General features: G+C 64.8%; 7 protein-coding genes across 7 annotated transcripts in view; 6 read left to right on the plus strand and 1 right to left on the minus strand.

Moving 5' to 3' along the window:
- The first annotated feature begins 355 nt into the window (after positions 1-355).
- CHLRE_12g484375v5 (uncharacterized protein) lies at positions 356-957 on the plus strand. The gene has a single exon (XM_043067811.1). It carries the CDS (start codon positions 602-604, stop codon positions 785-787), a length of 186 nt encoding a protein of 61 aa, XP_042917906.1. The 5' UTR covers positions 356-601; the 3' UTR covers positions 788-957.
- On the plus strand, positions 356-5,427 carry CHLRE_12g484400v5 (uncharacterized protein). Its single transcript, XM_043067812.1, has 9 exons — positions 356-978; positions 1,103-1,187; positions 1,549-1,702; positions 1,949-1,989; positions 2,273-2,304; positions 2,650-2,749; positions 3,222-3,410; positions 3,559-3,633; positions 3,919-5,427. The coding sequence occupies exons 1-9, from the start codon at positions 777-779 to the stop codon at positions 4,064-4,066; spliced, it is 1,026 nt and encodes a 341-aa protein (XP_042917907.1). The 5' UTR covers positions 356-776; the 3' UTR covers positions 4,067-5,427.
- A 278-nt stretch (positions 5,428-5,705) lies between these two features.
- Positions 5,706-10,617, plus strand: CHLRE_12g484450v5 (uncharacterized protein). The gene is made up of 5 exons (XM_043067813.1): positions 5,706-6,348; positions 6,489-8,994; positions 9,115-9,198; positions 9,377-9,457; positions 9,724-10,617. Exons 2-5 carry the CDS (start codon positions 6,517-6,519, stop codon positions 9,985-9,987), a joined length of 2,907 nt encoding a protein of 968 aa, XP_042917908.1. The 5' UTR covers positions 5,706-6,348; positions 6,489-6,516; the 3' UTR covers positions 9,988-10,617.
- A 58-nt stretch (positions 10,618-10,675) lies between these two features.
- Positions 10,676-13,007, plus strand: CHLRE_12g484500v5 (uncharacterized protein). Its single transcript, XM_001703120.2, has 6 exons — positions 10,676-10,893; positions 10,997-11,061; positions 11,380-11,448; positions 11,855-11,904; positions 12,048-12,093; positions 12,359-13,007. Exons 1-6 carry the CDS (start codon positions 10,749-10,751, stop codon positions 12,533-12,535), a joined length of 552 nt encoding a protein of 183 aa, XP_001703172.2. The 5' UTR covers positions 10,676-10,748; the 3' UTR covers positions 12,536-13,007.
- Positions 13,008-13,085: 78 nt separating this feature from the next.
- On the plus strand, positions 13,086-16,367 carry CHLRE_12g484550v5 (uncharacterized protein). Its single transcript, XM_001703121.2, has 6 exons — positions 13,086-13,461; positions 13,620-13,688; positions 13,837-13,985; positions 14,278-14,457; positions 14,736-14,832; positions 15,107-16,367. The coding sequence occupies exons 1-6, from the start codon at positions 13,126-13,128 to the stop codon at positions 15,245-15,247; spliced, it is 972 nt and encodes a 323-aa protein (XP_001703173.2). The 5' UTR covers positions 13,086-13,125; the 3' UTR covers positions 15,248-16,367.
- Positions 16,368-16,399: 32 nt separating this feature from the next.
- Positions 16,400-19,675, minus strand: CHLRE_12g484600v5 (uncharacterized protein). Its single transcript, XM_043067814.1, has 4 exons — positions 19,099-19,675; positions 18,803-18,937; positions 18,302-18,474; positions 16,400-18,099 (listed from the first exon to the last, which is right to left on the minus strand). Exons 1-4 carry the CDS (start codon positions 19,546-19,548, stop codon positions 16,806-16,808), a joined length of 2,052 nt encoding a protein of 683 aa, XP_042917909.1. The 5' UTR covers positions 19,549-19,675; the 3' UTR covers positions 16,400-16,805.
- Positions 19,676-20,235: 560 nt separating this feature from the next.
- CHLRE_12g484650v5 (uncharacterized protein) overlaps positions 20,236-22,120 on the plus strand; it is a 6,322-nt gene continuing 4,437 nt past the window's right edge. Inside the window, exons 1-6 of the mRNA XM_043067815.1 lie at positions 20,236-20,561; positions 20,641-20,698; positions 20,858-20,927; positions 21,225-21,400; positions 21,607-21,729; positions 21,997-22,120. The exon at positions 21,997-22,120 is cut by the window's right edge and continues 27 nt beyond it. Coding sequence (XP_042917910.1) covers positions 20,491-20,561; positions 20,641-20,698; positions 20,858-20,927; positions 21,225-21,400; positions 21,607-21,729; positions 21,997-22,120 — 622 coding nt within the window. The 5' untranslated portion in view covers positions 20,236-20,490. The remainder of the gene's footprint in view (positions 20,562-20,640; positions 20,699-20,857; positions 20,928-21,224; positions 21,401-21,606; positions 21,730-21,996) is intronic.

Here is a 22,120-nt window from a genome sequence, read left to right on the forward strand (position 1 = left end):
AACCGCAGCACATCCGTATCACACCGTGTAAGACGTGGGCAAGGTTGTAGCTCCTGCAAGTGTGGTCTGTGAACTGTACGACACGGCGTGTCAACCGCAATTTTGCCCCATTATCCCCTACCCTCACGGACCCCCCCCCGCGGCGGCTACCTGCCCCAATACGGCAATACGCCAGGTATGGGTAATATGAAGCACTGGCGCGCTGGGGAGGGAATGACTGGAGGCATAGCCCCTACCCTCCGCAGGTTGCGGGCCTTGTTGGGGGCCTGCAGGCCTGCCCAGAAGGGCATATGCCGATGCCGCAGCGTCTTATCCTCCCAATATGAACTTAGAGCATCAAAAGCAACTCTTAAGTGGGCTCTGGCCTGGAAATTGCTGAGGAACACGTGGGCGACATTTCCACACATTTTGCCCTCGCTTTCGCGCTAGGAATGTCCGCTTGCTTTCCAGTCAGCACCTAGAGCCTACACATACTATACATAGCTGACGGTATCGGTCCTGGGTCAAGAATAGAATGGCCTTGCGACAGACATGCGGCAGTGCCGAGCAAGCGATTTTTGGGCCCAACGACCTAAAACTCTGTCTTAAGCTATGAAGTATCATGTCGTCTATCGATTGGCTACTTGGCTTCACGTGCGTACTGGTGTTGGTGTGGAGCGTGTCAGGAGCGTGCCCTCGTACCCCATTCGGGACACGCATGCCCGTCGACAACGCCCCCGAGCGGTTCCAGACGTACAAGCAAGTCCCAACAATGACTACTTCGTTCAGTACCAATCATGTACAATGACTTATTGTTTGGGGCAGCCTTCGTGGGGGCGCTGGTGGTCGCGTGGGCGGCAAGGATGCCATTACCAGTCTGTCCGGATGTATCGTCAACAATTGTCGACCCGCTTTTCACGACTAACGAGAAGCCACAGCTGTTTTACAACTGGCCAGATGTATACGCGCGAACTCTGGAGCTGCCCTTCTTCACACCCGGTAAGTGGATGCATGGCACGATCGCTGGCGTAGCTGGCGGCGCGCTCGGTCCCGAATGTTTCTCAGCGGCCTTGATGCTTGAAATCGGAAATACTGCTCCGCGATCCGGGGTCCTGCAACGCAGTGGCACTCCGCATCAACCTTTCCCCGAGTCATAAGCTAGCGCAGGGCGCAGCGACGATGAATTTTATGCTGCGAAGCAACACAAGGTGCGCCGAGTACCGTCGGGGGGAGGCGGGGAGAAAGGACAGGTAGGGGCTGGAGGGCTGGTAGTGCGCTTGCCCGTTGCGGACACGTCGTCGAGTGCAGTTTCAACGGGTTTCTCGCTGGGTTTCTTGCTCGCTGCTCCAGCCTCTTCGTGTTTTATATTTCAAGGGTTGTGCCTTCAGTTCTTTTTAGTACTCCCTCCAGCCCAAGCCCTGAGCGCAAGCCCTCGTAACTTTCCTCGCCCCCATCCCCCTGGCCCGTCTCACGGTCTCTGCCCCTGCCCCGAAGTAAGACCCCCAACCTGCGCCTGCCACCTCTTAAACTTCCTGCCCTCCGCCCTGCTCTTGTCCCCCCCGCCACCAGTGACTTTGCTGTTCTGGAGCAGCACATCTGCAGGTGTGACTTCTGCGGCCTGGGCCGACAGCTGCCCCTGGAGCGGCACTCGGTGCTCAGCGTGTTGGACCTGGGCGGCAACTGCGGACTGGCCGCCAATGTGCTGGCGGCTGTGTACCCCAACGTGCGGTGGGGGGGCCTAATGGGGGAGAGAGGGAGGGAGGAGGGAGGCGCGCAGGGGGCGGGGGTGGGGTGGCAGTTGGAGCTGTGCAGTTGGAGGTGCGGGTGTAGGTGCGGATGAGGACGTGAGATGCGCGGTCAGCCGTGTGGAGCTAGGAGCTGTTGTCCGCGCGCAAGTAATGAGCGGCGGTGTGCCTGCATGAATGCGCCCCCCCTCCTGCCGTCGTGTGCCTGCCGGGCGCACCCGCAGGCGCGTGTGGTGACAGTGGAGCCAGGCACCTCCACCTTCCAGTGAGTGCAGCAGGGAGGAGCCGCACGGAGGAGCCGGGGGAGGGGGAGGAAGCCGGGGTGGGAGGGGCAGCGTGTGCCCGAGTCCAGTGAATCCGCGTGCTGGGCCGTGTGGGCTGTCGGCAGCTGGGGCCGGGTAGTGCGGCCCGATGGAAGCCGTGGGAAAGGGGGGAGGGGCAGGCATTGGAGTGGTGTGCTGCGGCCGACTGCTGCAGGCGGCGCTGCTGGCGCTGCCGTCACCCCGCCACCCCAGGCCCACACCAACCCGTGTGTCACCCGCATGCAGGCTCCTAGCCGTCAACACCGCCCACAACCGGCGTGAGTCGGCAGGGGGTACCAAGCGTACGCGACTGCTGCACCTGACCTGACATCCTGCCTGACTGCCCACGAATGCCTCACCAGCACACACGCACACACACATACACACGCACACACACACACACACCGTCGCTTTGCTGCATCGCATACACTGTCTTTGCGCAACGTTTTCCTTGTGCTCTTTAACACACACACACACACACACACACACACACACACACACACACACACACACACACATGCGCGCGCACACACACACATGCGCGCACACGCACACGCATGCCGGGTTCCCTTCAAACGCCTCCCCACGCACCGCTGCTGCCGCTGCTGCTGCTGCCACCCCAGGCATCCAGGCTGTGTACGGCGCGGCCTGGGGCAGCAGCACGCTCATCACCCTCAACGGCCCCATATACGACCACGAGGTCAAGCAGGAGGCCGCTGACTGGTGGGGTGGGGCGGGGGTGGTTTATGGGGGAGCGATGGGTAGGAGGGGAGGCGGCACTGCTATTTTGGTGGGCTGCGGTGTGCGTGTGGCGTGTCAGCGGGTATGTGCTCTGGCACGTGTAAAACTACTTCCATGTCCAACTTCACCCCCGCTAGTTCGTGCATTACGTCAGGCATGACAAGCAGATGAGAGCCGGTTGCAACGCTCCACTAACTGCCGCACTCACCCACCACTCTCCCCTCTCCCCCGGGAGCTGTGAACGTCGTGATTTCGGGGATGGGGACTAAGCCGAGTGCCGCTCCGTTGTCAAAGCATAGGCTACGCTCTCCTGCTTGCTCTTTTGCATTGGGTTCGGTTTAGTTTGGGCTGGTACCTGCAACCCCCGCTCCAGCCCCCCCTTGCTGCAGCAGTGTGCATGGCTAGAACTGCGCTTCTTCTTTATTACTTATGAAATTGTGCACAACCCCCACAGGGCCACGTCTGTGGGCCCCCTGCAGACCGCCGCCGCCTCTGTGTCGGACCTGGTTCCGGCCTGGGCGCTGGACGACCTGCTGGCCAAGTACCACCTGGGGGCTGTGGACGTGCTCAAGGTGGACGTGGAGGGCTCGGAGGCGGTCATGTTCAGCGACAGCAAGAACGTGCAGTGGCTGAGGCGCGTCAAGTGAGCGAGTGCGGGCCAGGCTGGAGGCGGAGGCGGATGTGGGGGCGAGTGGCTCGCTGTTCGGGCGCACTTGTTGGTGCCATCTAGACCTGGACCTCAACCTCGGCCTCCAAGCACGGGCAATCTCGCACCACGAACCCCTGTGCAGATGCCTGGTGATCGAGTGGCACCACCGCCACCTCAGCGGCAGGCAGTACGACAAATTCCAGGCCATTATGGACAGGTGGGCAGTGTGTGTGGGGGGGCCTGGGGGGGTCAGTGGCGGCCAGCGGGCTACTGCCACCGCTTGACTGGCTGCACCGGGTACCGCAAACTGAACGGGGCAGGCAACTGTGCTGAAGGCACGTGAGTGCGCGCGTACACTCCCCTCTCTCACACACACACACACGCACACACACACGCACACACACACACACACACACACGCTCACACACGTGCGGGGTCTTTGGGCGCGTCTTCTTCCGTTTGTGTTTTGACGCGCGCGTGTGTGGCCACACCACGACCGCAGGTACGGGCTGAAGCCGCTGGGGCGCTTCGGGGAGCATGAGGGATTCTGCAGGCCCCAGCCGGGGCCCAGCTTTGGTGGCATCGGCAGCAGTAGCAGTATTGGCAGCGGTATTGGCGATGCCTTGACTGACCTTTTAAGTGGCGTGTGAGGCGGCCATGTTGCAGCATGTGGCGGGCCGCCTCAGGCAGGCTGTCTCTGGCGGGGGCGTCCCGAACCCGAGGAAGAGACATGCACATCTGCCCCGCACCTGATGACAACTGCATCCGGTCAAGGGGCAACTGAAGTGGCCTGTGATGGGAGAGCTCTGCGTTGCGTGATTAGGGTAGCCGGGCGGTGTGTGCGATGGGACAGTGTCAAGGCAGGGCAGCCGGGCGGTGTGCATGTAGGTTTGAGGGTACAGGGCAAGGGGCAAATGCGCGCGTAGGTGCCGGTGACACGGTGACTGTTAACGCTTGCGTAGGTGGGGCTGGCCGCATGCCGGCCCTTGCCGGCATTCATGACGTGTGCGTATTCATCACATTCTGAGGGGCACGAGCGATCCCTTCCAGGTGTGTGGAGCAGCAGTGTCGCTGGGTTGCTCCACTGCGCATTTGACGGCGGAGGTCCTGGCCGCATCTGAGAAGGCCCCCCGGCCCAGTCTTAGTTGTTGGCAGAGGCCGCCGCCCCAAACTTGAAACCCGCATCAGCCACAACTAAGTTATTGACGTGTGTTGCGGAACTAATGCGTACGTAGACCAGCGCGGAAGGCGGAGTGGGCTTGCAGGCGGCACGAGAGTAGGCAGTCAGTAGCGCAAGTTGCGAATTCACATGTTACCTCGTAACCGACGGTAAACACTGTGGACGGTCGCGCCCATAGCTGGCTGACGGAAGGTGGCTGCTGTATTGGTATGGCTGGGCTGGACGACGGCGCCCGGGCTGGCGTCAAGTTGCTGTCACACCCCGGTTTCCACAACTGTATGACCATACACAATCCAGAACTTTCCGGATTTCCCACCCTCCGGGGACGACGGGGATGTGCCCGCGCCGCAAGCTCGCAACATGGCATTCGCATGAAAGTATTTCAGTGATGGGGCTGGCAGGCAGGGGCGAGGGACACGCCAAGCCATTTGCCAGAGGCCTGAGGCCAGGCATGAAGGATAACGATTGCATGGTGGAGGGAAGATTGTTTGTCTGTGTTCGTATCTTGAGATGTCAAAGGAAGGATTGCCGTGGCTGCGTACAGAGGTGAACCCTAACGGCGTTATCGGAGACGTGTGACGGCAGGTGACGGCCAACACGTCCAGCCAGGTCAAGCGCGTCTAGCCTTGCTTTAGCCCTTGGCCTAGCGCCCCAGCCTAGCGCGGCTGCGTGCTGGCGTTGAGTGCCGTACTGCCACGCTCAATTGGTGATTTTATAATTGGTGACAGTAAGAAATCGCGTTGGAATTAAACAGGCTGACACAGACTTTGGTGATGGGCTCTGGCAGAAGCCAGGCCGAATTGCACCCGTGTCACAGAATTGGTGATGGGACCCCCCGAATCGTACCCAGCGTCTCCGGCCCCGGCAGCTGCAACACAAGCCCCGCGCTTGCAGGCGCTCTCCAGCCAACGTCTCACAGTACTTCTGCTGCTCAACTTAACAACCACGCACCCAGCAGCACCGTACCGTACGGTATGCAACACAAGCCCCGCGCTTGCAGGCGCAGTCAGGCGCTATCCAGCCAATGTCCCACAGCTTAAGCTGCTTACGGCCTTTGGGGGCTACACTGAGCATTGTGCGTACACTATTGCTTAGTATAGGAATAGCGTCACTAGCCAAAGCAGCCTGTTTGCGTGTTGTGGATTCAGAGTGCACAGGAATTGGTGACGGGCTCTGGCAAATCCTAGTCGACATTGTTCCCTGCTACCAAATTGGTGATTTTCACCAAATTGGTGTCACCAATTGAGCGTGGCAGTACGGTGTGATGACCGCGTGGTCCAGACGCACACCGGTCCTGTGCTGGGCAAAGCATGACTTACAATTGAAGCAGGATCAGGTTCTGCCCGGCCCAGAAACAATTGCCCAAGGCTCATCAGGATGGTTTTGACACGCGTTGCATTGTGTTTTCAACGCCGCGGGTAAGCACAACTTCTGAACGGCGCTGCACCACGGCATCGACATAAACATAGTACTACAGGAGTAACAATCGCCCTCATACAGCTGCCCCGCGGGCGCAACGTTCTCGCCTTGACATTATTTGACCTAGCTTGCAAACTTAAGGCAAATGTAAAGCCGGTCGCACAATCTTCCCACTGACGACTTGAACACGGATAACGCTGCTTCGTTTCGCTCGTTCTAGTGGCCTTTAGCTGCATTCCTGAACCCGGTTTGCCGTTAAGCACTACCTGGCGCGCGGCTTACCTTACAGTGATGCTATAGGATTAAAAGCTGTGCATCAGCTTATAGGCGAAGGTAGGTCAAATAAGGGATTCTGTCTTCACATGCGGACCTAAACCGTAAACGCCGCTCGCTGTTTCTCTCACAAGGGGCCAGCTCGTCCCTGGGCAATTACAGTCATGGTCTTAACAGTCAGTTGCGGCATGGTGTTGCAGGCGCGCCTGCCCTAGCCAGTGCGGCAACATGCCGGTGGTTCAGGCCGTCACTGGGTTGTGGGGCTCCAGCAGCTGCGCCGGCAGCTTCAACTCAATTGCCGGCGGGGTCTCGGGCGCTGGGGACCCGCACAGCCTCCAAAACCTCTACAGCCCCCCCAGCCCCCAGCCGCGCCACAGCATCGACACGCCGCTACCTCACCCGCTGCTGTGCGCCTCCCACCGCCACGACCCCGAGGCCTGCACCGAGATGTGGGAGCCGGCCTCGCCACGGCTGCGAATACAGGTGCCCGCTGTGCCCCGGCCCTCCACACCCACCGGGGGCGGCGGCGGCAGTCGGCCCACCTCTGCGGCCTCGCCTCTGAGCCCGCGCTTCCAGCACCGCCACCACCTGACGCTGGACGCGGCCCCGCACCCGCACAGCCACCTGCAGCCGGAGCCCGCACAGCCCGTGTCGCCCTCAGCAGGCCACACGCGGGCAGGGTCGCGCTCGCCAGGACCCGAGTGCCCAGCAGGACCAGGCGGGGCAGGTGGCAGCGGCAGCGGCGGAGCACATGCCAGCAACTCACGGCCGCAGTCGGCGTCCCCGACACGTGCCAGCGCGGGGCCGGGCTCTGCCTCGGGCTCAGGCCAGGCGCCGGTGGTGCCGATGCTGCGGCTCACAGCACTGGGTGGCAGACTGGGGGAAGGAGGCGGGCCCGGCGGCGGCACGGGGGCGCTGCCGTCGTCGCCCCGCACCACCGCCATCCTCAATCAGGCCGCCTGGCTGACCGCCCGCACAGCGGCAGCCGCCACAGCTGCGGCCACCGTGGACGACTGCGGCGCAGCAGCAGCGGCTTCTGCTTCTGCTACTGCTGCTGCTGCTGCTGCTGAGGGGGAGGGCCCCTTGATGATGGTGCGCAGCATGCGGACCCAGTCCATGTCTTTGGCTACGTCTACTTCGCAGTCCAACTCACCGGCGGGCGCGGCAGCAGCGCACACGCCGCAGCCCCCGCCGACCGCGTCTGGGGCGGCAAGCGCTCGCGGCAGGCGTGCCGGCGCCTCGACGGCTGTGTCCCAGGCCCAGGTCGGTAGCCACTGCAGTACGCCCCAGCAACACCCGGAGCAGTACCAACAGCAGTATCAACAGCAGTACTTGGAAGCGGGGAGCGGCAGCCCTGCGGCGGCGTCACCGCGCGTGGGTGCAGCTGCCAGCGGCGGTGACACGGCGCGGCGCGGCACGCGGGCGTCCAGCTCCCAGTGGGCTGTGTCGCTGGGCGGCGGTGGCGGTGGCGGCGGCGGCGGGCTGTCCGCCAACCCCTCCTCGCCCTGGCTCAGCAGCCTGCCAGGCTCACCCGGCGGCAGCTTCACAGGTGGGCCGCGGCCGCTGCACCTGTTGGGCGGCCTGTTGGGCGGCCTGCTGGGCGGCGGCAGTGGCGGTGGCGGCGCGCAGGGCGTGGCGGCCCCGCCCGCGCAGCGCCGGCACGATGGCGGGTCGGCGGGGCTCAGCTTCGGCGGCGCGTACCGGGAGCAGCACCCACAGCATTGCCAGCAGCAGGGCTGGTGCGGCGACCCATATGCGGATTGGGAGGCGGTTGAGATTGTGGCGGAGGAGGGGCAGGGGACGGGGACGGGGACGGCCGTAGGGGCGCGCGCGCAAGAACTGATTGGGCCAGCGGCGGCGGCTGCCGCTGCCGCGATGAAGGCTGCGGCGGCGGCGTTCGGTGGCGGCGGGGGTCAGGCACGCGGTGGTGCTGGTGGCGGTGCGCCGCATAGCCCACGGAGCTCGCTAGGCCAGGGGCACCAGCGGCCAGGCAGCGGCCGAGGCGGGCCTGGCCCTAGGGGTGGGGGTGGTGGAGCCGCCGTCGTGCGCCCCTCCGCCGCGTCCTTCACCGCCGGCCTGCAGCCTCACGCAGGTGGCCGCGCGGGGTCCGGCGGCTCCCACCTGCGGCCGCACCGGCCCCAGCCGCACCCGGGCCACCCCCTGCACACCGCCGCCCTCATCAACCACCACCTGTCGCACGTGTCGGAGGCGGGCGGACTCCGCTCACCACGTAGCACAGCACCGGGCGGCGGAGGCGGCGGAGGTGGTCCGGGACTGAGGCCCCGTTCCGCCTCCGTCACCACTACCATGCGCCCCCGCTCTGCAGCGTCTTTCAGCATCAACGGAGGTATGGGGAGCGGCGGCAGCGGCGGCAGCTCTCGGCCCGGCTCTGCGGCCGGCCCGCGCTCTCCCTCACTGTCACAATCCCTGGTAGGGACAGCCAGCGGCGGCGGGCCCGGCGCTGCCATCGCTGCCGCTGCCGCCGCTGCCGCCGCCAACCCCGCCGCAGCCTTTGAGATTGTGCCTGACGGGCTTGCGGCCAGCCTGGGCATACTGCCAGGCAGTGGCGGCGGCGGCGCCGGCAGCTTCACTGCCGGTGTGGTGGGCGTGGCGGGCAGCGGCCGTGTGGGTCGGGCCATTGCCGGCATCCTGCCGGGCGGCAACCCGGGCACCTTCAGCCTGGGGCTGCAGGAGCGAATCAACCTGGTGCGTGCGTGCGGGCCGGGTGGGGCAGTGGGGCGCGGTTGATGCGATGCCGTGTAGGGGCGCGAGGGGCATGGCGTATGCACCGCAAGTACACATCCGCACCTGCCCCGCCTCCTGCAGACGCTAATGGACGCTGGAGCAAGGCCACCGCCGCAGCCCGCCCCGCCGCCGCAGCCCAACCCGGTCGTTAACAAGATGCTGAATGTAAGCCCCCGTTCCCCACCCTAGGTGGTGTTACACTGCCCTCCCTGCCTGCTGCTGTCTGGATGCCTTCGCGCTGCCTGCCCTCCCTACCCTGTCTCTCAAGGCCTCACCTCATCTCCCTTCGCAACGCCCTCATGCGCCTGTCACCTCGCCCCGCCCCGCCCCGGCCCGCTAACAGGAGCGCGCCGAGGCGGAGGCGGCTCGCGGTGTGGTGGAGTCGGCGTTCGCCAGCCCCAACCCGCACATGTGGATGCACCAGGTGACCCGGGCTGGCGAGTCCGGCGGGGCGGTGGGGCAGTGGGGCACTGGGTCGAGACGCACACGCACTGCTGCACTGCTGCACTGCTGCACTGCTGCACTGCTGCACTGCTGCACTGCTGCACTGCTGCACTGCTGCACTGCTGCACTGCTGCAAGCACCGGTCGTATGGCCACACTCCACATCCCAACGCCTCCACCCCCACGTGGCCGCCAATCAAACTCCTACACGCCCCTACCTCTACTCCCCCACCCCATCCTCAAACAGCTGCTGGTGGAGCCAGCAACGGCCGCCGCAGCAGCGGCCGCAGCGGCCGCCGTCGCGCCGCCGCCAGTGGTGCCCCGGCACACGAGTGTGGAGGCGGGCCACCTCACCAGCCGCTGCTACCTGGCCGCACGGGAGGCCTGCCGCAGCCTGGCCGCCACAGGGGCGCCGGGGGCAGCCATCAGCCTGCGGGAGGCGGCGTATGGGGAGGGCGCCGGCGGTCCGGGCGGCGCGCGGGGCAGCCCGGCGCGCATGGGGCGCAAGTGAGGGGCGCTGTGGGGCTGCGCCAGACTGGAGGCAATTGGCGCATTGTTAGTGTGCGGCTGTCGTTTGTGGGAGCCTTGCTGCATTCATAGCGTTTGAGGCAGTCATAGAAATGTGGCTGCTTCAAGGGCACTGAGTTCGCAGCAGTCGCGTGGGTGCCCACAGGCATGTGTGTATACCAGATGATAGGGCACCATCGCAGCCATCTCGGCGGCTGTGCGTGGATGTGACCGCCTGTTGGGCCAAGCTATGATATACGCTATACCTTGGCCTGTATTGCAGCATCACAGATGAACGTTTTCAATCACAGTAGTATGATAACAGTACAAAGTATGTGTTCTATTTGGATTGTGGCATGTTGCATACGGTGGTGGGTGTTGACTGTTGAGCGGGAGGGGCATGTGAGATTAGCTTGTCGACGGACGACGGGTAACTCGGCGGTGACATGCAGGACAGGCATAGAACCGTGGAAGCGCCGTTATTGCGTGTATTTATATTTTATAATAAGCACAGTCGTGCAGAACTGGTTAGCGCTGCCCGTGCGTGTGCTGCCCGTCGGCCATGCCTGCCTTGAATGCCGGGAATTTTCGCATGCCTCTGTCCCTGCAGAATACTTTGTAAGCATTATAACATTACCTGTCTGCTCAATTGGAGCCTGCCTTGCAGCGCCGCCCAAACGTCGCGAGAATCCATTAACGTCTGCTTTTGTCACCCCAAGCCCGCTTGCATTGTCATTTTCTTAACAACGCCTGAGGCCAACAAACATGTCAGGGGCGCCGGCTGAGACCGTTGACCCTGAATGGGTCGCTTTCTTCATAGACGGCGCTCGCTATGGCGATATGGAGGACATAGAGGCTGGGCTAGCGCAGAAGGTACCGGTGGATAGCAAGGATGGATCTGGGAGAACAGGTGCGCACTATGGAGAGCGACGAACCGCCCTCGTCCCCGTGCAGCACACACCGGCGGTGCCTGCTTGTTGAGAGGCTGCTGACGCTTGCCTCCGCACCCGCAGCACTGCACATGGCGTGTGCAAATGGCCACACGGAGGTCATTGCGCGGCTATTGGAGGCAGGGGCGGTGAGTTGGTACGAGGAAGGCCTGGGCGGGGGCGGTGGAAGGGGCAGGTGTAGGGCCGTCTGGTGGTGTTGGTGCCAGCCCGGAGCAGGCAGCCGCCCACCTGCTATCTGTCGGCCTGAGTGTTGACGAGTGCTGGGCGACTATCCGGGACCCGGTGCTACAGCTTGGAGGGACAATCCGGGCGCCTGGCCCTGCCGCGGCCCTTCACATGACCGATGCGCTGTCCTTGGCCCGCTCCTCACCACCCCTGTCCCTGGCAAGTCGCAAGTCCCTTCACGCCCCGCCCCCTCCATACACACACGCCACATACGCGCACAGAGCCCGGACGCCCCCAACGACCAGGGTAACACACCGCTGCACTGGGCGTGTCTCAACGGACACAAGGAGGTGCGGCGCGGGCCATGGCTGGACGGAGCAGGAGGGAGGGGGCAGCGTGGGCAGGAGGGAGAGCTGAATGACAAGTGGAAGGATTCGGGAACTGGTGGGTGGGGAAGGAAGGCGTCAGCTGCGGGGTAGGGTGCGGCTCTGCAGGACTGGGCCCGGGTAGGGCGTGCCGCACTGCGCCTGCTGCCGGTAGGCAGGCCACGACTGGGGCTGGGGGCAACTGGGCCCAGCGTTTGGGCGGGGGTGATGGGCTCCAGACGATGGTGTGTGGCAGTGCGCGCCTGTCGTGCCGTGCTTTCATCCGTCTGCATCCCAACCGCACATACGTATCCCAGCGGCTTACAATGCAGCCCAGCGCGCTTTGTTTTGGCTCCTGTGATATCCCCACCCCACCCCACCCCACGCACAGGCAGTGAAGCTGCTGATGGACAAGGGCGCCAGCGCGGCAGTGCTCAACGCGTGAGTGTGTGGGGGGGGGGCGGCGTATGGGGGCGGGGGCAGGGCACAGCTACAGGACGCCTCTCTCGCCCTCGCTCGCCTGTCTCAGGCAGGCATGCACCACCCACCCCTGCCCCTGCCCTCCCTCCGCGTCCTGCCAACAGGGTGGGGCGGACGCCTGTGGATGAGGCGCTGGGCCGCGAGAACCAGGTGCGTGTGGGTGGATGTGGGCGGGTAGGGGTGGAAGGTGGCCTGCGCGGATGCGGGTTGGGGCTGGGGCGGAAGTGACACATGCGCACGCTACAGCCGCCTGTGTACCAGCAGACGCTACAGCCGCATATGTGCCGTCGGGTGGCGCAGCCGTACTCGCTGCTGCGGCCGCCGTCGGTCCACTAATGCCGCGCCCGAAAGCCAGCTGACCGTTGTGCTGCCGCCCTTCCTGCTGCTCCCTGTCCTGCCCCTTCGGCGCCCACAGGACATCTTCGAGCTCATCAACTCGTACAACACGGCGGGCTCTGTGGCGGTGGAGGTGGTGGAGGAGGGCGCGGAGGGCGAGGGCGGTGAGGAGGGCGCCGAGGAGGAGGGTGGTGAGGAGGAGGGTGGCGAGGAGGAGGGCGGCGCGGCCGCGGGCGGCGATGCCATGGAGACCTGAGGGGCCCCTGCGGTGGTAGTGGCGCACAGCGCTGCTGCAGCGGTGTCATGAGGTGGGATCAGGAGCTGGAGGTGGAGGGGCAGGAGTGTGTGATAGAGGATGTGGCGTGCTTTTGACTGCACAGCTGCTGCTTCCAGCGACGTGCGGGGCGTGAGGGTCGTATGAACGCGCGGACAGAGTAGGTGGAACGTAGGTGCGGAGGTGGGAGGGGGGGGGTCAGGAAGGTCGGAGTCAAGGGGTAAGCGATGCACGGCAGAGTAGCCAGCATGTGCGGGACTAACGGTTTGGCAAGACGAGGGCGATGCAGGGTTGGCAGGATGCGGAGCAAGCAGTGATCTAGTGGACGCAATGTGATCTTGAAGAGCTGGCAGCAAAGAAAGGGAAGGCGCAGGCCAGAGCTCGCTGGCAGGGACCTGGTGACGCATCGGCCCGGTGACGCCGCGGAGCTGGCGGTCCCTTTTAACGGCATCCTATACCTCCTGTTCCCAAACCTCCCACTGATTGCTTTACACAGCTTATCTTCAGCTGCATTGCAATTAGCGACGTGGAAGCTTCACAGCCAAACAGAGCCTTGCAGGCCCGCGCCAGCAATGCTCGCCGCTGCTGCGCACTGCATCCTCCGCGCCTCTGCCGCGTCCGCCAGCAGCGCGGCTCGCCCAGGGGCCCTGCTGCTACAGCCCCTGCTGCAGCACCAGCATCCGTATCAGCTGCCGCTGCTGCTACAGCCGCTGCTGCGGGGTTACGCCGGTGACGCGGGCGACCGCGGCGAGGGCACTACTGCGGTATCGGAGCCGGGGGCCACGTCGCCTCGCTCCAGCGGCCTCAGGGACGGCGGCGCGGGGCCGCAGCAGCAGGATGTCAAGTTCGACCCCCGTGACGGCACCGCGTTTTCGCGCAACGATATGCCCAGCAGGAAGTCCGGAGAGGTAGGGGTGCTGCTTGGCCATCCGATGAAAGTAGCTCTCTCCCTTGTCACCCCCTGACCAGCCATCCACTTCCTCCCCTTGCCCCTGCTACTCCCCTCCTGCCCTTCACTCCCTTCCTGCACTTCCTCCCCTTGCCCCTGCTACTCCCCTCCTGCCAGGTCGATGACGACGGGTACTGGGGCGGCGGTGGCGGCGAGGCCACCACTGACACCGCCCGCATCCGCCAGGTGAGACGGGGCTGGTTTTGGGTTGTGCACAGCGGGCAACCACTCCACTTCCCCACTTCAGTCCACACCCAATGCGCATCGACTGTGCACACACCCCGACCCCCTAGCCATCGCTGCGCCCGGCTGCTGGTGCCGCTGCCGCCTGCAGGAGATTGAGTCTCCCGCGAACAGCTACGACAGCGGCTTCCTGGCAGGCATGCACCGGCCCGGAGACATGACGGTGCGGGAGCTGGACGAGCAGGGCCGGGAGGTGGGCGCGGTGGGGCCCGACCCCGGGGCACCTCGCGGCTACGTATGGTGCGTGCGGGTTGGGTTGCTTGGGTCGCAAGCGGGATGGGCGCGTGATGGCTTGTCGGCTGAGTGATTGTAAACCCCGATCATCAAGGGTGTGCGAATGTTCAGTAGTAGTGTATGTGTCCGGGGTCTGAGCGCCCCAGTGATGCAGGTGACATGCGCGCACACATCTGTCCGGCTACCACGCTGTCCGGCTAGTCCGCGGGCCGGCTACCACGCGGTCTGGCTACCAGCTTTGGAAAACCACGCGCCATGCACACAACACCCCGCCAACCCCGCCCCACACATCCCGTAGGCACCGGCAGACGGTGGAGGGCGCGATGGCCGCTGACAACGACAACCACCAGGAGGGACTGCCTGCACCTGACGGCGGCGCGGGCAGCATCAGCCGCACCCAGCCGGGCGGCACCCCGGTGGCGGGGGGATTGGACCCACTGCGGCCGGACGGACCCGCCGGCGGCCGCGTCATGAGCGCGTGAGGACTGGGGAGGCATGGGACAGGAGTGTGTGTACATGTGGGGCGACTGGGCGGGCGGGTGGGTGCTTGGCCATGCGCAGTCCGGAACTGCAACTGCGCAGCTGTTGAGGCAGCCTTCGTTTGATCTGGTTGGCACACTGCCGCACTGCCACACCCGCCCGCTGTTCGCCACACCGCTGCCGCACACCCACGCAGGGACCTGGGTCTGGGAGTGCGCTGCACACTACGGAACTACGCCAACCTGCCCCTTACCCTGTCCCATCGCACCCACGCAGGGACCCGGGTGCGTTTGCGCGGCAGCGGCTGAGCGAGATGGCCAGTGAGGCGTGGGAGACACTCAAGCACGGCGTTAACAACGCGGGCCAGCCGCAGGTAGGTGCGAGTGAACGAGAAGAAAGATTGTGTTGTGTGTTTTTACGTAGGGTGGTTTGGCGGCATTCGGAAGCACTGGGGGGGCTTGTTTGGGTTAGGCCTTTGGTAAAGGATTTGGGACAGCCCACCTGCCCTACGGGCTACGGCCCGCACCACCCGAGAGGGCGTCTGAGACAAAGATCAAGGCGACACTTCCTCCGCGCTCAACGGGATGGACTGACTCGGGTTCGGGTCCTCGTCTTGGGTCCCGCGCCCCCACTCGCCGGCCCTGCAGGTGGTTGAGGAGCTCAAGCGCGTCACGCCGGAGACGGGCGGCGGCGACAGCGGCGCAGTGCTCGACCAGCCGCGCAGCACCGCCAGCCGCCCGGATGAGCGCACGGAGAAACTGATCAAGGAGATGGCAGAGCGCAAATAAATAAAAGACGGAGGATTAGATTGCGTGAGGTGGGGTGGCAGAGGCGGATAGCAGGCGGGGGAGGAGCAGGCAGGGCTGTGGGAGGAGATGGATGGGGCCAAACGCCGAGGCGGTGGCCGCGGCCCAGTTTGGAAGCGGCAAGGAGGCGGCCGCCCAGCTGGCGGCCCAGTTCGGCGGCGAGGACGGCGCCGACCCTGTGGAGGCCGCGAGTGCCAGCCACAAGGCACAGGGCAAGGCACAGGGCAAGCCACAGGGCAGCTGCGCGGCGTGTGAGGTGGAGGGGCGGGAGAGTCAGGCGACGGTGCGCTGGGAGGCCAACGGCCTGCTGATGTGCCACCGCCATTACGGCCGGTTTAACCATTGGAAGCGGGGCTGCGGCCGCCACGCCAAGCTGGCGGACGACCTGGAGCTGGCCAAGGCGGTGATGGCCCACAGCGCTGGTTGGGGCCGCAGCAGGTTTCAGGTTTGGGCCGTGGCAGGTTTGGGCCGCGGCAGGTTTCAGCAGGTTCGGGTGCGCACCGTACACAGGTACGTGTGCACTGACGGCACCGGTTGTCCAGGTTGAGTTATTTGGCGCATTGTGATTGTACAGCGCGCGTTGGGGGCGGTGTTGACGAGGTGCCTTAGGGGCGGTGTTGACGAGGGGCACTTGGGCAATACGCGTGTGAAATGGAAGTCACATAACTTCAAGAACTCTTGCTGCTAGCTCTTTACCGTAATAGCTGCGTGCAGCACAGAGCTGGTGTGCGCAGGCAGGTAGGCCATTTGCCGGGTTGGCGGGTTGCCTGCTGGCGTGTTGTCTTCCAGCGCATCACGTGTCTGGCAGGACCCGAGGACCTTGTACCGGTAACTCCGCCAAGTGAGCGGATCTGCGCAGTCCCCATGGCTCAGACACGGTGTTGCGAGCTGACGAGCTGTAACAGGGAGCATGCTGCCACGAAGTAGTCGTTGTTGGGACTTGCTTGTACGTCTGGGACCGCTCGGGGGCGTTGTCGACGGGCATGCGTGTCCCGAATGGGGTACGAGGGCACGCTCCTGACACGCTCCACACCAACACCAGTACGCACGTGAAGCCAAGTAGCCAATCGATAGACGACATGATAATTCATAGCTGACCGTTTGTTCGTGGTGGTGTTGACTGGGACGTGGGAGGCGCTACAGGACGATTGATAGACGACGTTCGAAAGTAGGTGTCGTCACCGCCCCATTCGGCACTCGATGCCACAAACACTAGCTCGTCGTGGGAACCTGCCTTCTCCGATGCATACCGTATACTTCGCTCCGAGCAAGTCAACATGAACTTCAAAACTCGCGTGCCGCACCCAACGGCCAACGCAGAGCCAGTCGCTGCCAAACTTGACATGTATTTTGCAGACGTCCTAGGTACCCCCGCTCTCGGGCTTGACATTAGCCCCGCCATGCCGCATGGCTCAGACACAGTTCACACCTCGCTCAGACAGATACCCATGAGAACTTGTCACAGCGGAGCGCTGCACACCAGCGCTTCCAGTGTTCAGCACATTTGCCCCGACCTGTCTTGCCCCGTACCCCTGCCTCCTCACGCCTGCTCCTCCCCCTCCCCCGCCGCCTCCCCCTCCTCCGCCGCGAACAGGTACTGCAGCAGGTGCGCCGCCACGTCCACGCTCAGCCCATTGCCCAGCAGGGCGTACTGCTGCCGGGCCGCACCCACGCCCGCCGCCGCCGCACGGGCCGCCCAGCCCTGCGGCAGGCCATGCAGCGCCGCCACCTCCTCCGGTGTGAAGAAGCGGAGACCCACCACCACCGCCTCCAGCTCCCGCTCCCGCTCCTGGCCCCGACCCCGGCCCTGCTCGCAGTCCTCGTCCTCGTCCTCGTCCTCGTCCTCGTCTGAGGGCCTGCTGCGCTTGCGGCCGTGAGCCTGCGCCCGACTGTGAGGCGGCCGCAGCCGGAACGCGACCGGCATGGGCGCTCCTCCTGGGGGAGTTGGCGACATCGCTGCAGGCGCCGAGCAAGCATGGGCCAGTGAGGCCACACCGCTCATGCAAGTGCCAGGGCCGGCCTCGGCACCACCACCCCCAACCCCACTCCGCCCCTCGTCGCCCTCCCGCCGCCGCCGCGGCTTCGCCGGCGCCACGGCAATGCCGAGTCCGGGCGGCAGGGGCGGCGGCACGAAGAAGTGCAGGCGGCCGCGCGCGTCACGGCGTGTGTAGGCTGCGGCAAACTCCTCAGTGGCCAGCACGGAGCCCGCCCCCAGTGCGTTGTCGGCGTAGTGTTTGGTGAAGCAGTTGCTGTAGGTGGCGGTGGGAGTCACCACGTCCAACACCCGCCAGAAGCGGCCCAGCAGCGCCGCTGGCACCGCGTGTGACACCCAGGGGTCCGACTCATCACCGGCCAGTCCGCCCGCCCCCGCTGCCTCGCCGTGAGCGCCCGCTGCACCCGGCTGTGGCGGCTGCGGCTCATGCGGTGGCGGTGGCGGCGTCCCATCACCCAGGTTGGCTGCCGTCGCAATGGCTGCGGCAGCTAGGGCGGCCTGCCCTGGGGCAGCGGACTGCAGGAAGAGTGACAGCGGCGCGGGCGTGTGCACGGGCGTGGCCAAGGGGCGGCGTGGGCCGGGAACCTGCCCAGCTGCACCCGCGTTGCCGCTGCTGCAGCCGCTGCTGCTGCCACCGTGGTCACCTGCACGCCTGGGCCCCGCATCATACACGCCAGCCCACCGGCTCTCCAGCTCCGCCTCCTCCCCGCCCGCGCCAGGCTCCGCGCCGGTGTCCCGCTGCGGCGTGAGCAGGGGCGGGTGCGGCACTGGCCCGGCGCTGCAGTCGTAGCGGCGGGGGAGGCGCAGCGGCCGCCGCACTGCCAGAGCAAAGTAGCGGGGCCTGGGCGGGTGGGAGGCCGCGAGGGTATGGGAGGCCGGAAGGGTTGGGTGGGCGGGATTCGGGTATGTCCGTATGTGGGACCACCTTCACAGCCCATAGCATCGTGCGGTAAGACTGCGACTCTGACGCAGCAGCCCGGTGGGTGCACACACGCTCTCCCTGCCTCTGTGCCTGGCCCCTCCCGGCCTCCCCTGGCCCCCACCTGGAGTAGGGCACCCCCAGCTGGTGCGGCGACACCAGGAACTCCTGCAGCCCATAGCCGCAGCCCGCCAGCGCCGCCGCCAGCACACGGCGGCTGTGACTGCCCGCAAAGCCCGGCACGTTCTCCAGCAGCAGCCGGGAGGGCGGCCGCCGCATGGAGGGCAGCACAGAGGCCTTGGGGGGGACAGGAGGAGGGGGAGGATTGCAGCTTTGTGCGAGGTGGCAGCATCGGCGAAGTGGCACCTGATGTTCCTGGCCTCAAATGTCCCCGGCATCCGATTTCCCCGGCCTCCCTGGACCTCCTCCCTGCAGGCAGCCGGGCGGCCAGGGCACACCCGGCTTCCCTCCCAGTGCCCTCCTTCCCCAACACCACAAGGGAGACAGCAGGCGCCGCCTCTGGTTGCGGGCGCTGGCCTGAACTCATTTGGCATGGAGCAACCCCTTTCCCAGCAGGCCCAGCCGTCACGCACCCCACACCGCACACATTCCGCATCACACGCACCAGATGCAGTAGCGAGGCGGCGCGCGGATCCGCTGTGTCCTTCCGGCGCGCGTTGGTGGTGGTGGTGTAGGGCTGGCAGGGCGGCGTGAGTAGCCACACGTCCGCACACAGCGCGTCCAGCTGAGCTGCAGTCACCTACACAGGCGCAACACACGCGTGTGTGTATGTGTATGTGTACGGCGGTCACCACATGCGGCGCTACCTATGTCTGGCACCAGGGGGGTTCTCTTGCATGCCCACCCTCACCAGCGCCACCCGCCCCCTGCACCCTCCCGCCACCCGCCCCCTGCACCCACCCGCGTCAGGTCCAGTGCCCTCGGCTCCGTGCCGTGCTCCACCGCGTACACGGCATTGGCTGCGGTGTTGATGTCCACCGCCGCCGCCACCTGCACCTGCGTGCAGCCGGGCGGCAACACGCCCGGGCGCCCCAGCGCCGCGTGCAGGCAGCCCACGCCGCTGTACAGGTCCAGGATGCGGACCACACCACCATCATTAGCACCACCGGTACTGGTGCCAGTGCCGCTGCTGTTGCTGGCCGCTGCCTGCGTGTCACCGGCGGTGGCCATGGCCGTGGACCGGCAGGCGGCTTGTGGGGCCGCCATAGCCGGTGCCGATGCTGTCTGCCGGGTGTAGCTGGCTGTCTGGTGCGGGGAGCACTGCGAGCTGCTACGTGGGAAGGCACGGCGTGTGAGGCGGCGCGGGCGGGGGATCGGCGGCCGAGAAGAGCACGGCCGCAGGGCCGTCATGCGCGCCCTGCGTTCGTGGCAGCTGACAGTACTCAGCAAGCCTCAGCGGCGCGTGTTCCGCGCTAATCGATTGGAAGGTCTGCGCTGAATTCGCGACCGATTGCCACAACTGGCAGATTGTAACAGGAATCAAATTATCGTATGAGCTTTGCAGCAATAGATTGTATATAGCAATTGCTTCACACCATCCGACCACTAAGGCCGTTTTGGTGGTCGATGCCCTGGTCCATGCACAGGCATGCACTCCAGCATGCCTGTGACGGTTCCTCACTATCTCACCTTGCTGGCTGATACGGTGTCAGCTGCAGCGATGTCTTCACCTTAAAAACACGCCGCCCTGGGCCCTCTGCCCTGCCTAGCCCTGCAGCTGCTGGTGGAGCCAGCGGGCTGCAGCCGCCGCAACCGCCGCACCGGGCTGCAGTCCCCCATCAGCTTGCCGGCCGGGCCCATCACGCCACCAGGTCCGGGTGCTGGTGTGCGTACCGGTGCTGCGTCACTGCTTCGTGAGCGTCCGCTCAATCCACTCTGCACTGCCGTTGAAAGGTGCTAGTCAGCTATCCGAGATCCACTGTTGCGGACGTTTGAGGAGGTTTGAGGACATGGGCTGGGGCAAGGTTCACCTGGAAACGGAATCTGATTCGATTGGATGTCTCAAATTATACTAACCGGCAAAGTCCCTGTACTATACTATTCCTACAGCGTAGTATGGGGAAGTCGCGACCGGGGGTGGGAGGGCCTCGGGGCAGGCTGAAGGGCTGCCATAGCCATGGCAAAGGATGGAGTCAATCGCTGTTAGAACCCATTTAAGGAGGAGCCACACCCGTCCTGTTTATAACTCGCTTTTGCCGTCATTATTATTACGCCCCCAACGGACGAAACGTGCATTTAACCTGCGTGCAGAGTCAGATACGGTCGTTAATATGGCTCGGAGCGCTTAAGCAGATGCAGCAGACAATAGCATTTCCAGGGCAGATTCAGCTGCCTGGATATCATACGAATTGCCCTTTCACCGGGTGAGGAGGCTCAGGGTTCCGCGCCCGCCCGTCGACCGCGCACGCTCAGGCTGACTCTTGTTGTATGCTATGGTCACAGGAAACCTTTTTGCGATTGTCCATTCGCTTCCCAGAAGCCCCAAGCATGGCTTCGCGAGGTAACTTTGTGATAGCGTCAAAACCTTGACCGGATTGGCTTGTCCATTCTATCGTCGCAATTTTCTGTTGGTAGTGGCAAGTATCGGTTGAGAAGAGGAAAGCGGCTTGCTTGCTGACGGGCTGTTTTCGCGCTCCCCGGTTGGCCTTTGCCCCGGCAGGGTGTGATGCAGCGACCGGAGGCAAATGGTATGGTAACTATGGTACAGCAACCATCGATGAGCCCCGCAGGTGCGGCTTTAAAGCGAGTGCAAGGTGGCATGCCAGCATGCCTCACGCTCTGCGTTACGACGTCCTTTCAAACGTTTAATGTTTTGCTTTCTGAAATGCGACATTACGGCTTGCACCTAGACGGCAGGGACACGTCGAAGCTCGGACGGCAGGTTGCGGGCAGTGTCAGACGGCCCCGACGGCCTCGTCGCGTGCCGGCGGAAGGGAAAAGCCGCAGCCCCGGCATTTATTAGGGCGCCGCCCTCGTGCTCGATGGACAATCCCACTTGATGCCACTCGCTCCTATTGCTGCCGCAGTGGACCGATCGGGGCTTGAGGAGGCGCTTCGGAACCTGGGCAGGGGGCTGGAGGACGCGAGCGCGCGGGCCGCGACGGCGGCGGCGCAGGCGGGGTACTCGTACAACGCCGCCTCAGGGGGATTCACACCCATGGTGGACGCGTCGTCTGGGATAGAGAGTTTGGAGAGCTTACAGGTGTGTGCGAGGTGCCTCCCCTGAGTCGACCGCATTTGCGGGCGTCAGGGGCACGGGGCTGCCTCAGAGGGCGGTGACGACAAAGTCCATTAGCAGCAAGAGGCGTTACTCCCGGCTACCCATGTTAAGTGCATCACGCCTCCAGGGCAGCACGGCCATGATCCTGTTCACGTCCTCCCCTCATCGCTTGCCTAACCCCCACCCAGGCCCGGCTGGCGGCGCTGCGGGAGGAGGTGTCCGGTGCCGAGGCACAGGAGGCAGCGGCGGACGCAGCCCTGGTGGCGGCCTCTCAGGACCACCAGCAACGGCGGAGTGAGGCGCTGCAGCAGGTGCGTATGTGTGGCAGCACTGGGGGTGTGGTGGCTCATTGCCAACCCCCAAGAATTGGAAACCGGCTAGCCCCGCAAAGGCGTCGAGTGGCAAGTAAGCAAGGCACTCGGTCACACCTACGCCAGAAGCGACCCCCTGTTTGCGAGCTGAATGTTACGGAAGTAAGCGCGTTATTAGGAAGGCGAAGTCCTCAGTAGCGCTTCGCACTGCTTGCCTGATATACTCCTGGTGCGTGGCCCTTGGCGTGTACCGCTCGGTGCCCACAGGTGCAGGAGGCGGAGCGGCAGGTCAAGTCCTGTCGGGAGGCGGTGGCAGCGGCGGCCGCGGCTCGTGCACAGCAGGCGCAGGCCCAGGCGCAGGCAAAGGCGGCGGCCGCACACGGCGCCAAGG

The sequence above is a fragment of the Chlamydomonas reinhardtii genome, chromosome 12 (genome assembly GCF_000002595.2).
Source record: "Chlamydomonas reinhardtii strain CC-503 cw92 mt+ chromosome 12, whole genome shotgun sequence".
Lineage (NCBI taxonomy): Eukaryota > Viridiplantae > Chlorophyta > Chlorophyceae > Chlamydomonadales > Chlamydomonadaceae > Chlamydomonas > Chlamydomonas reinhardtii.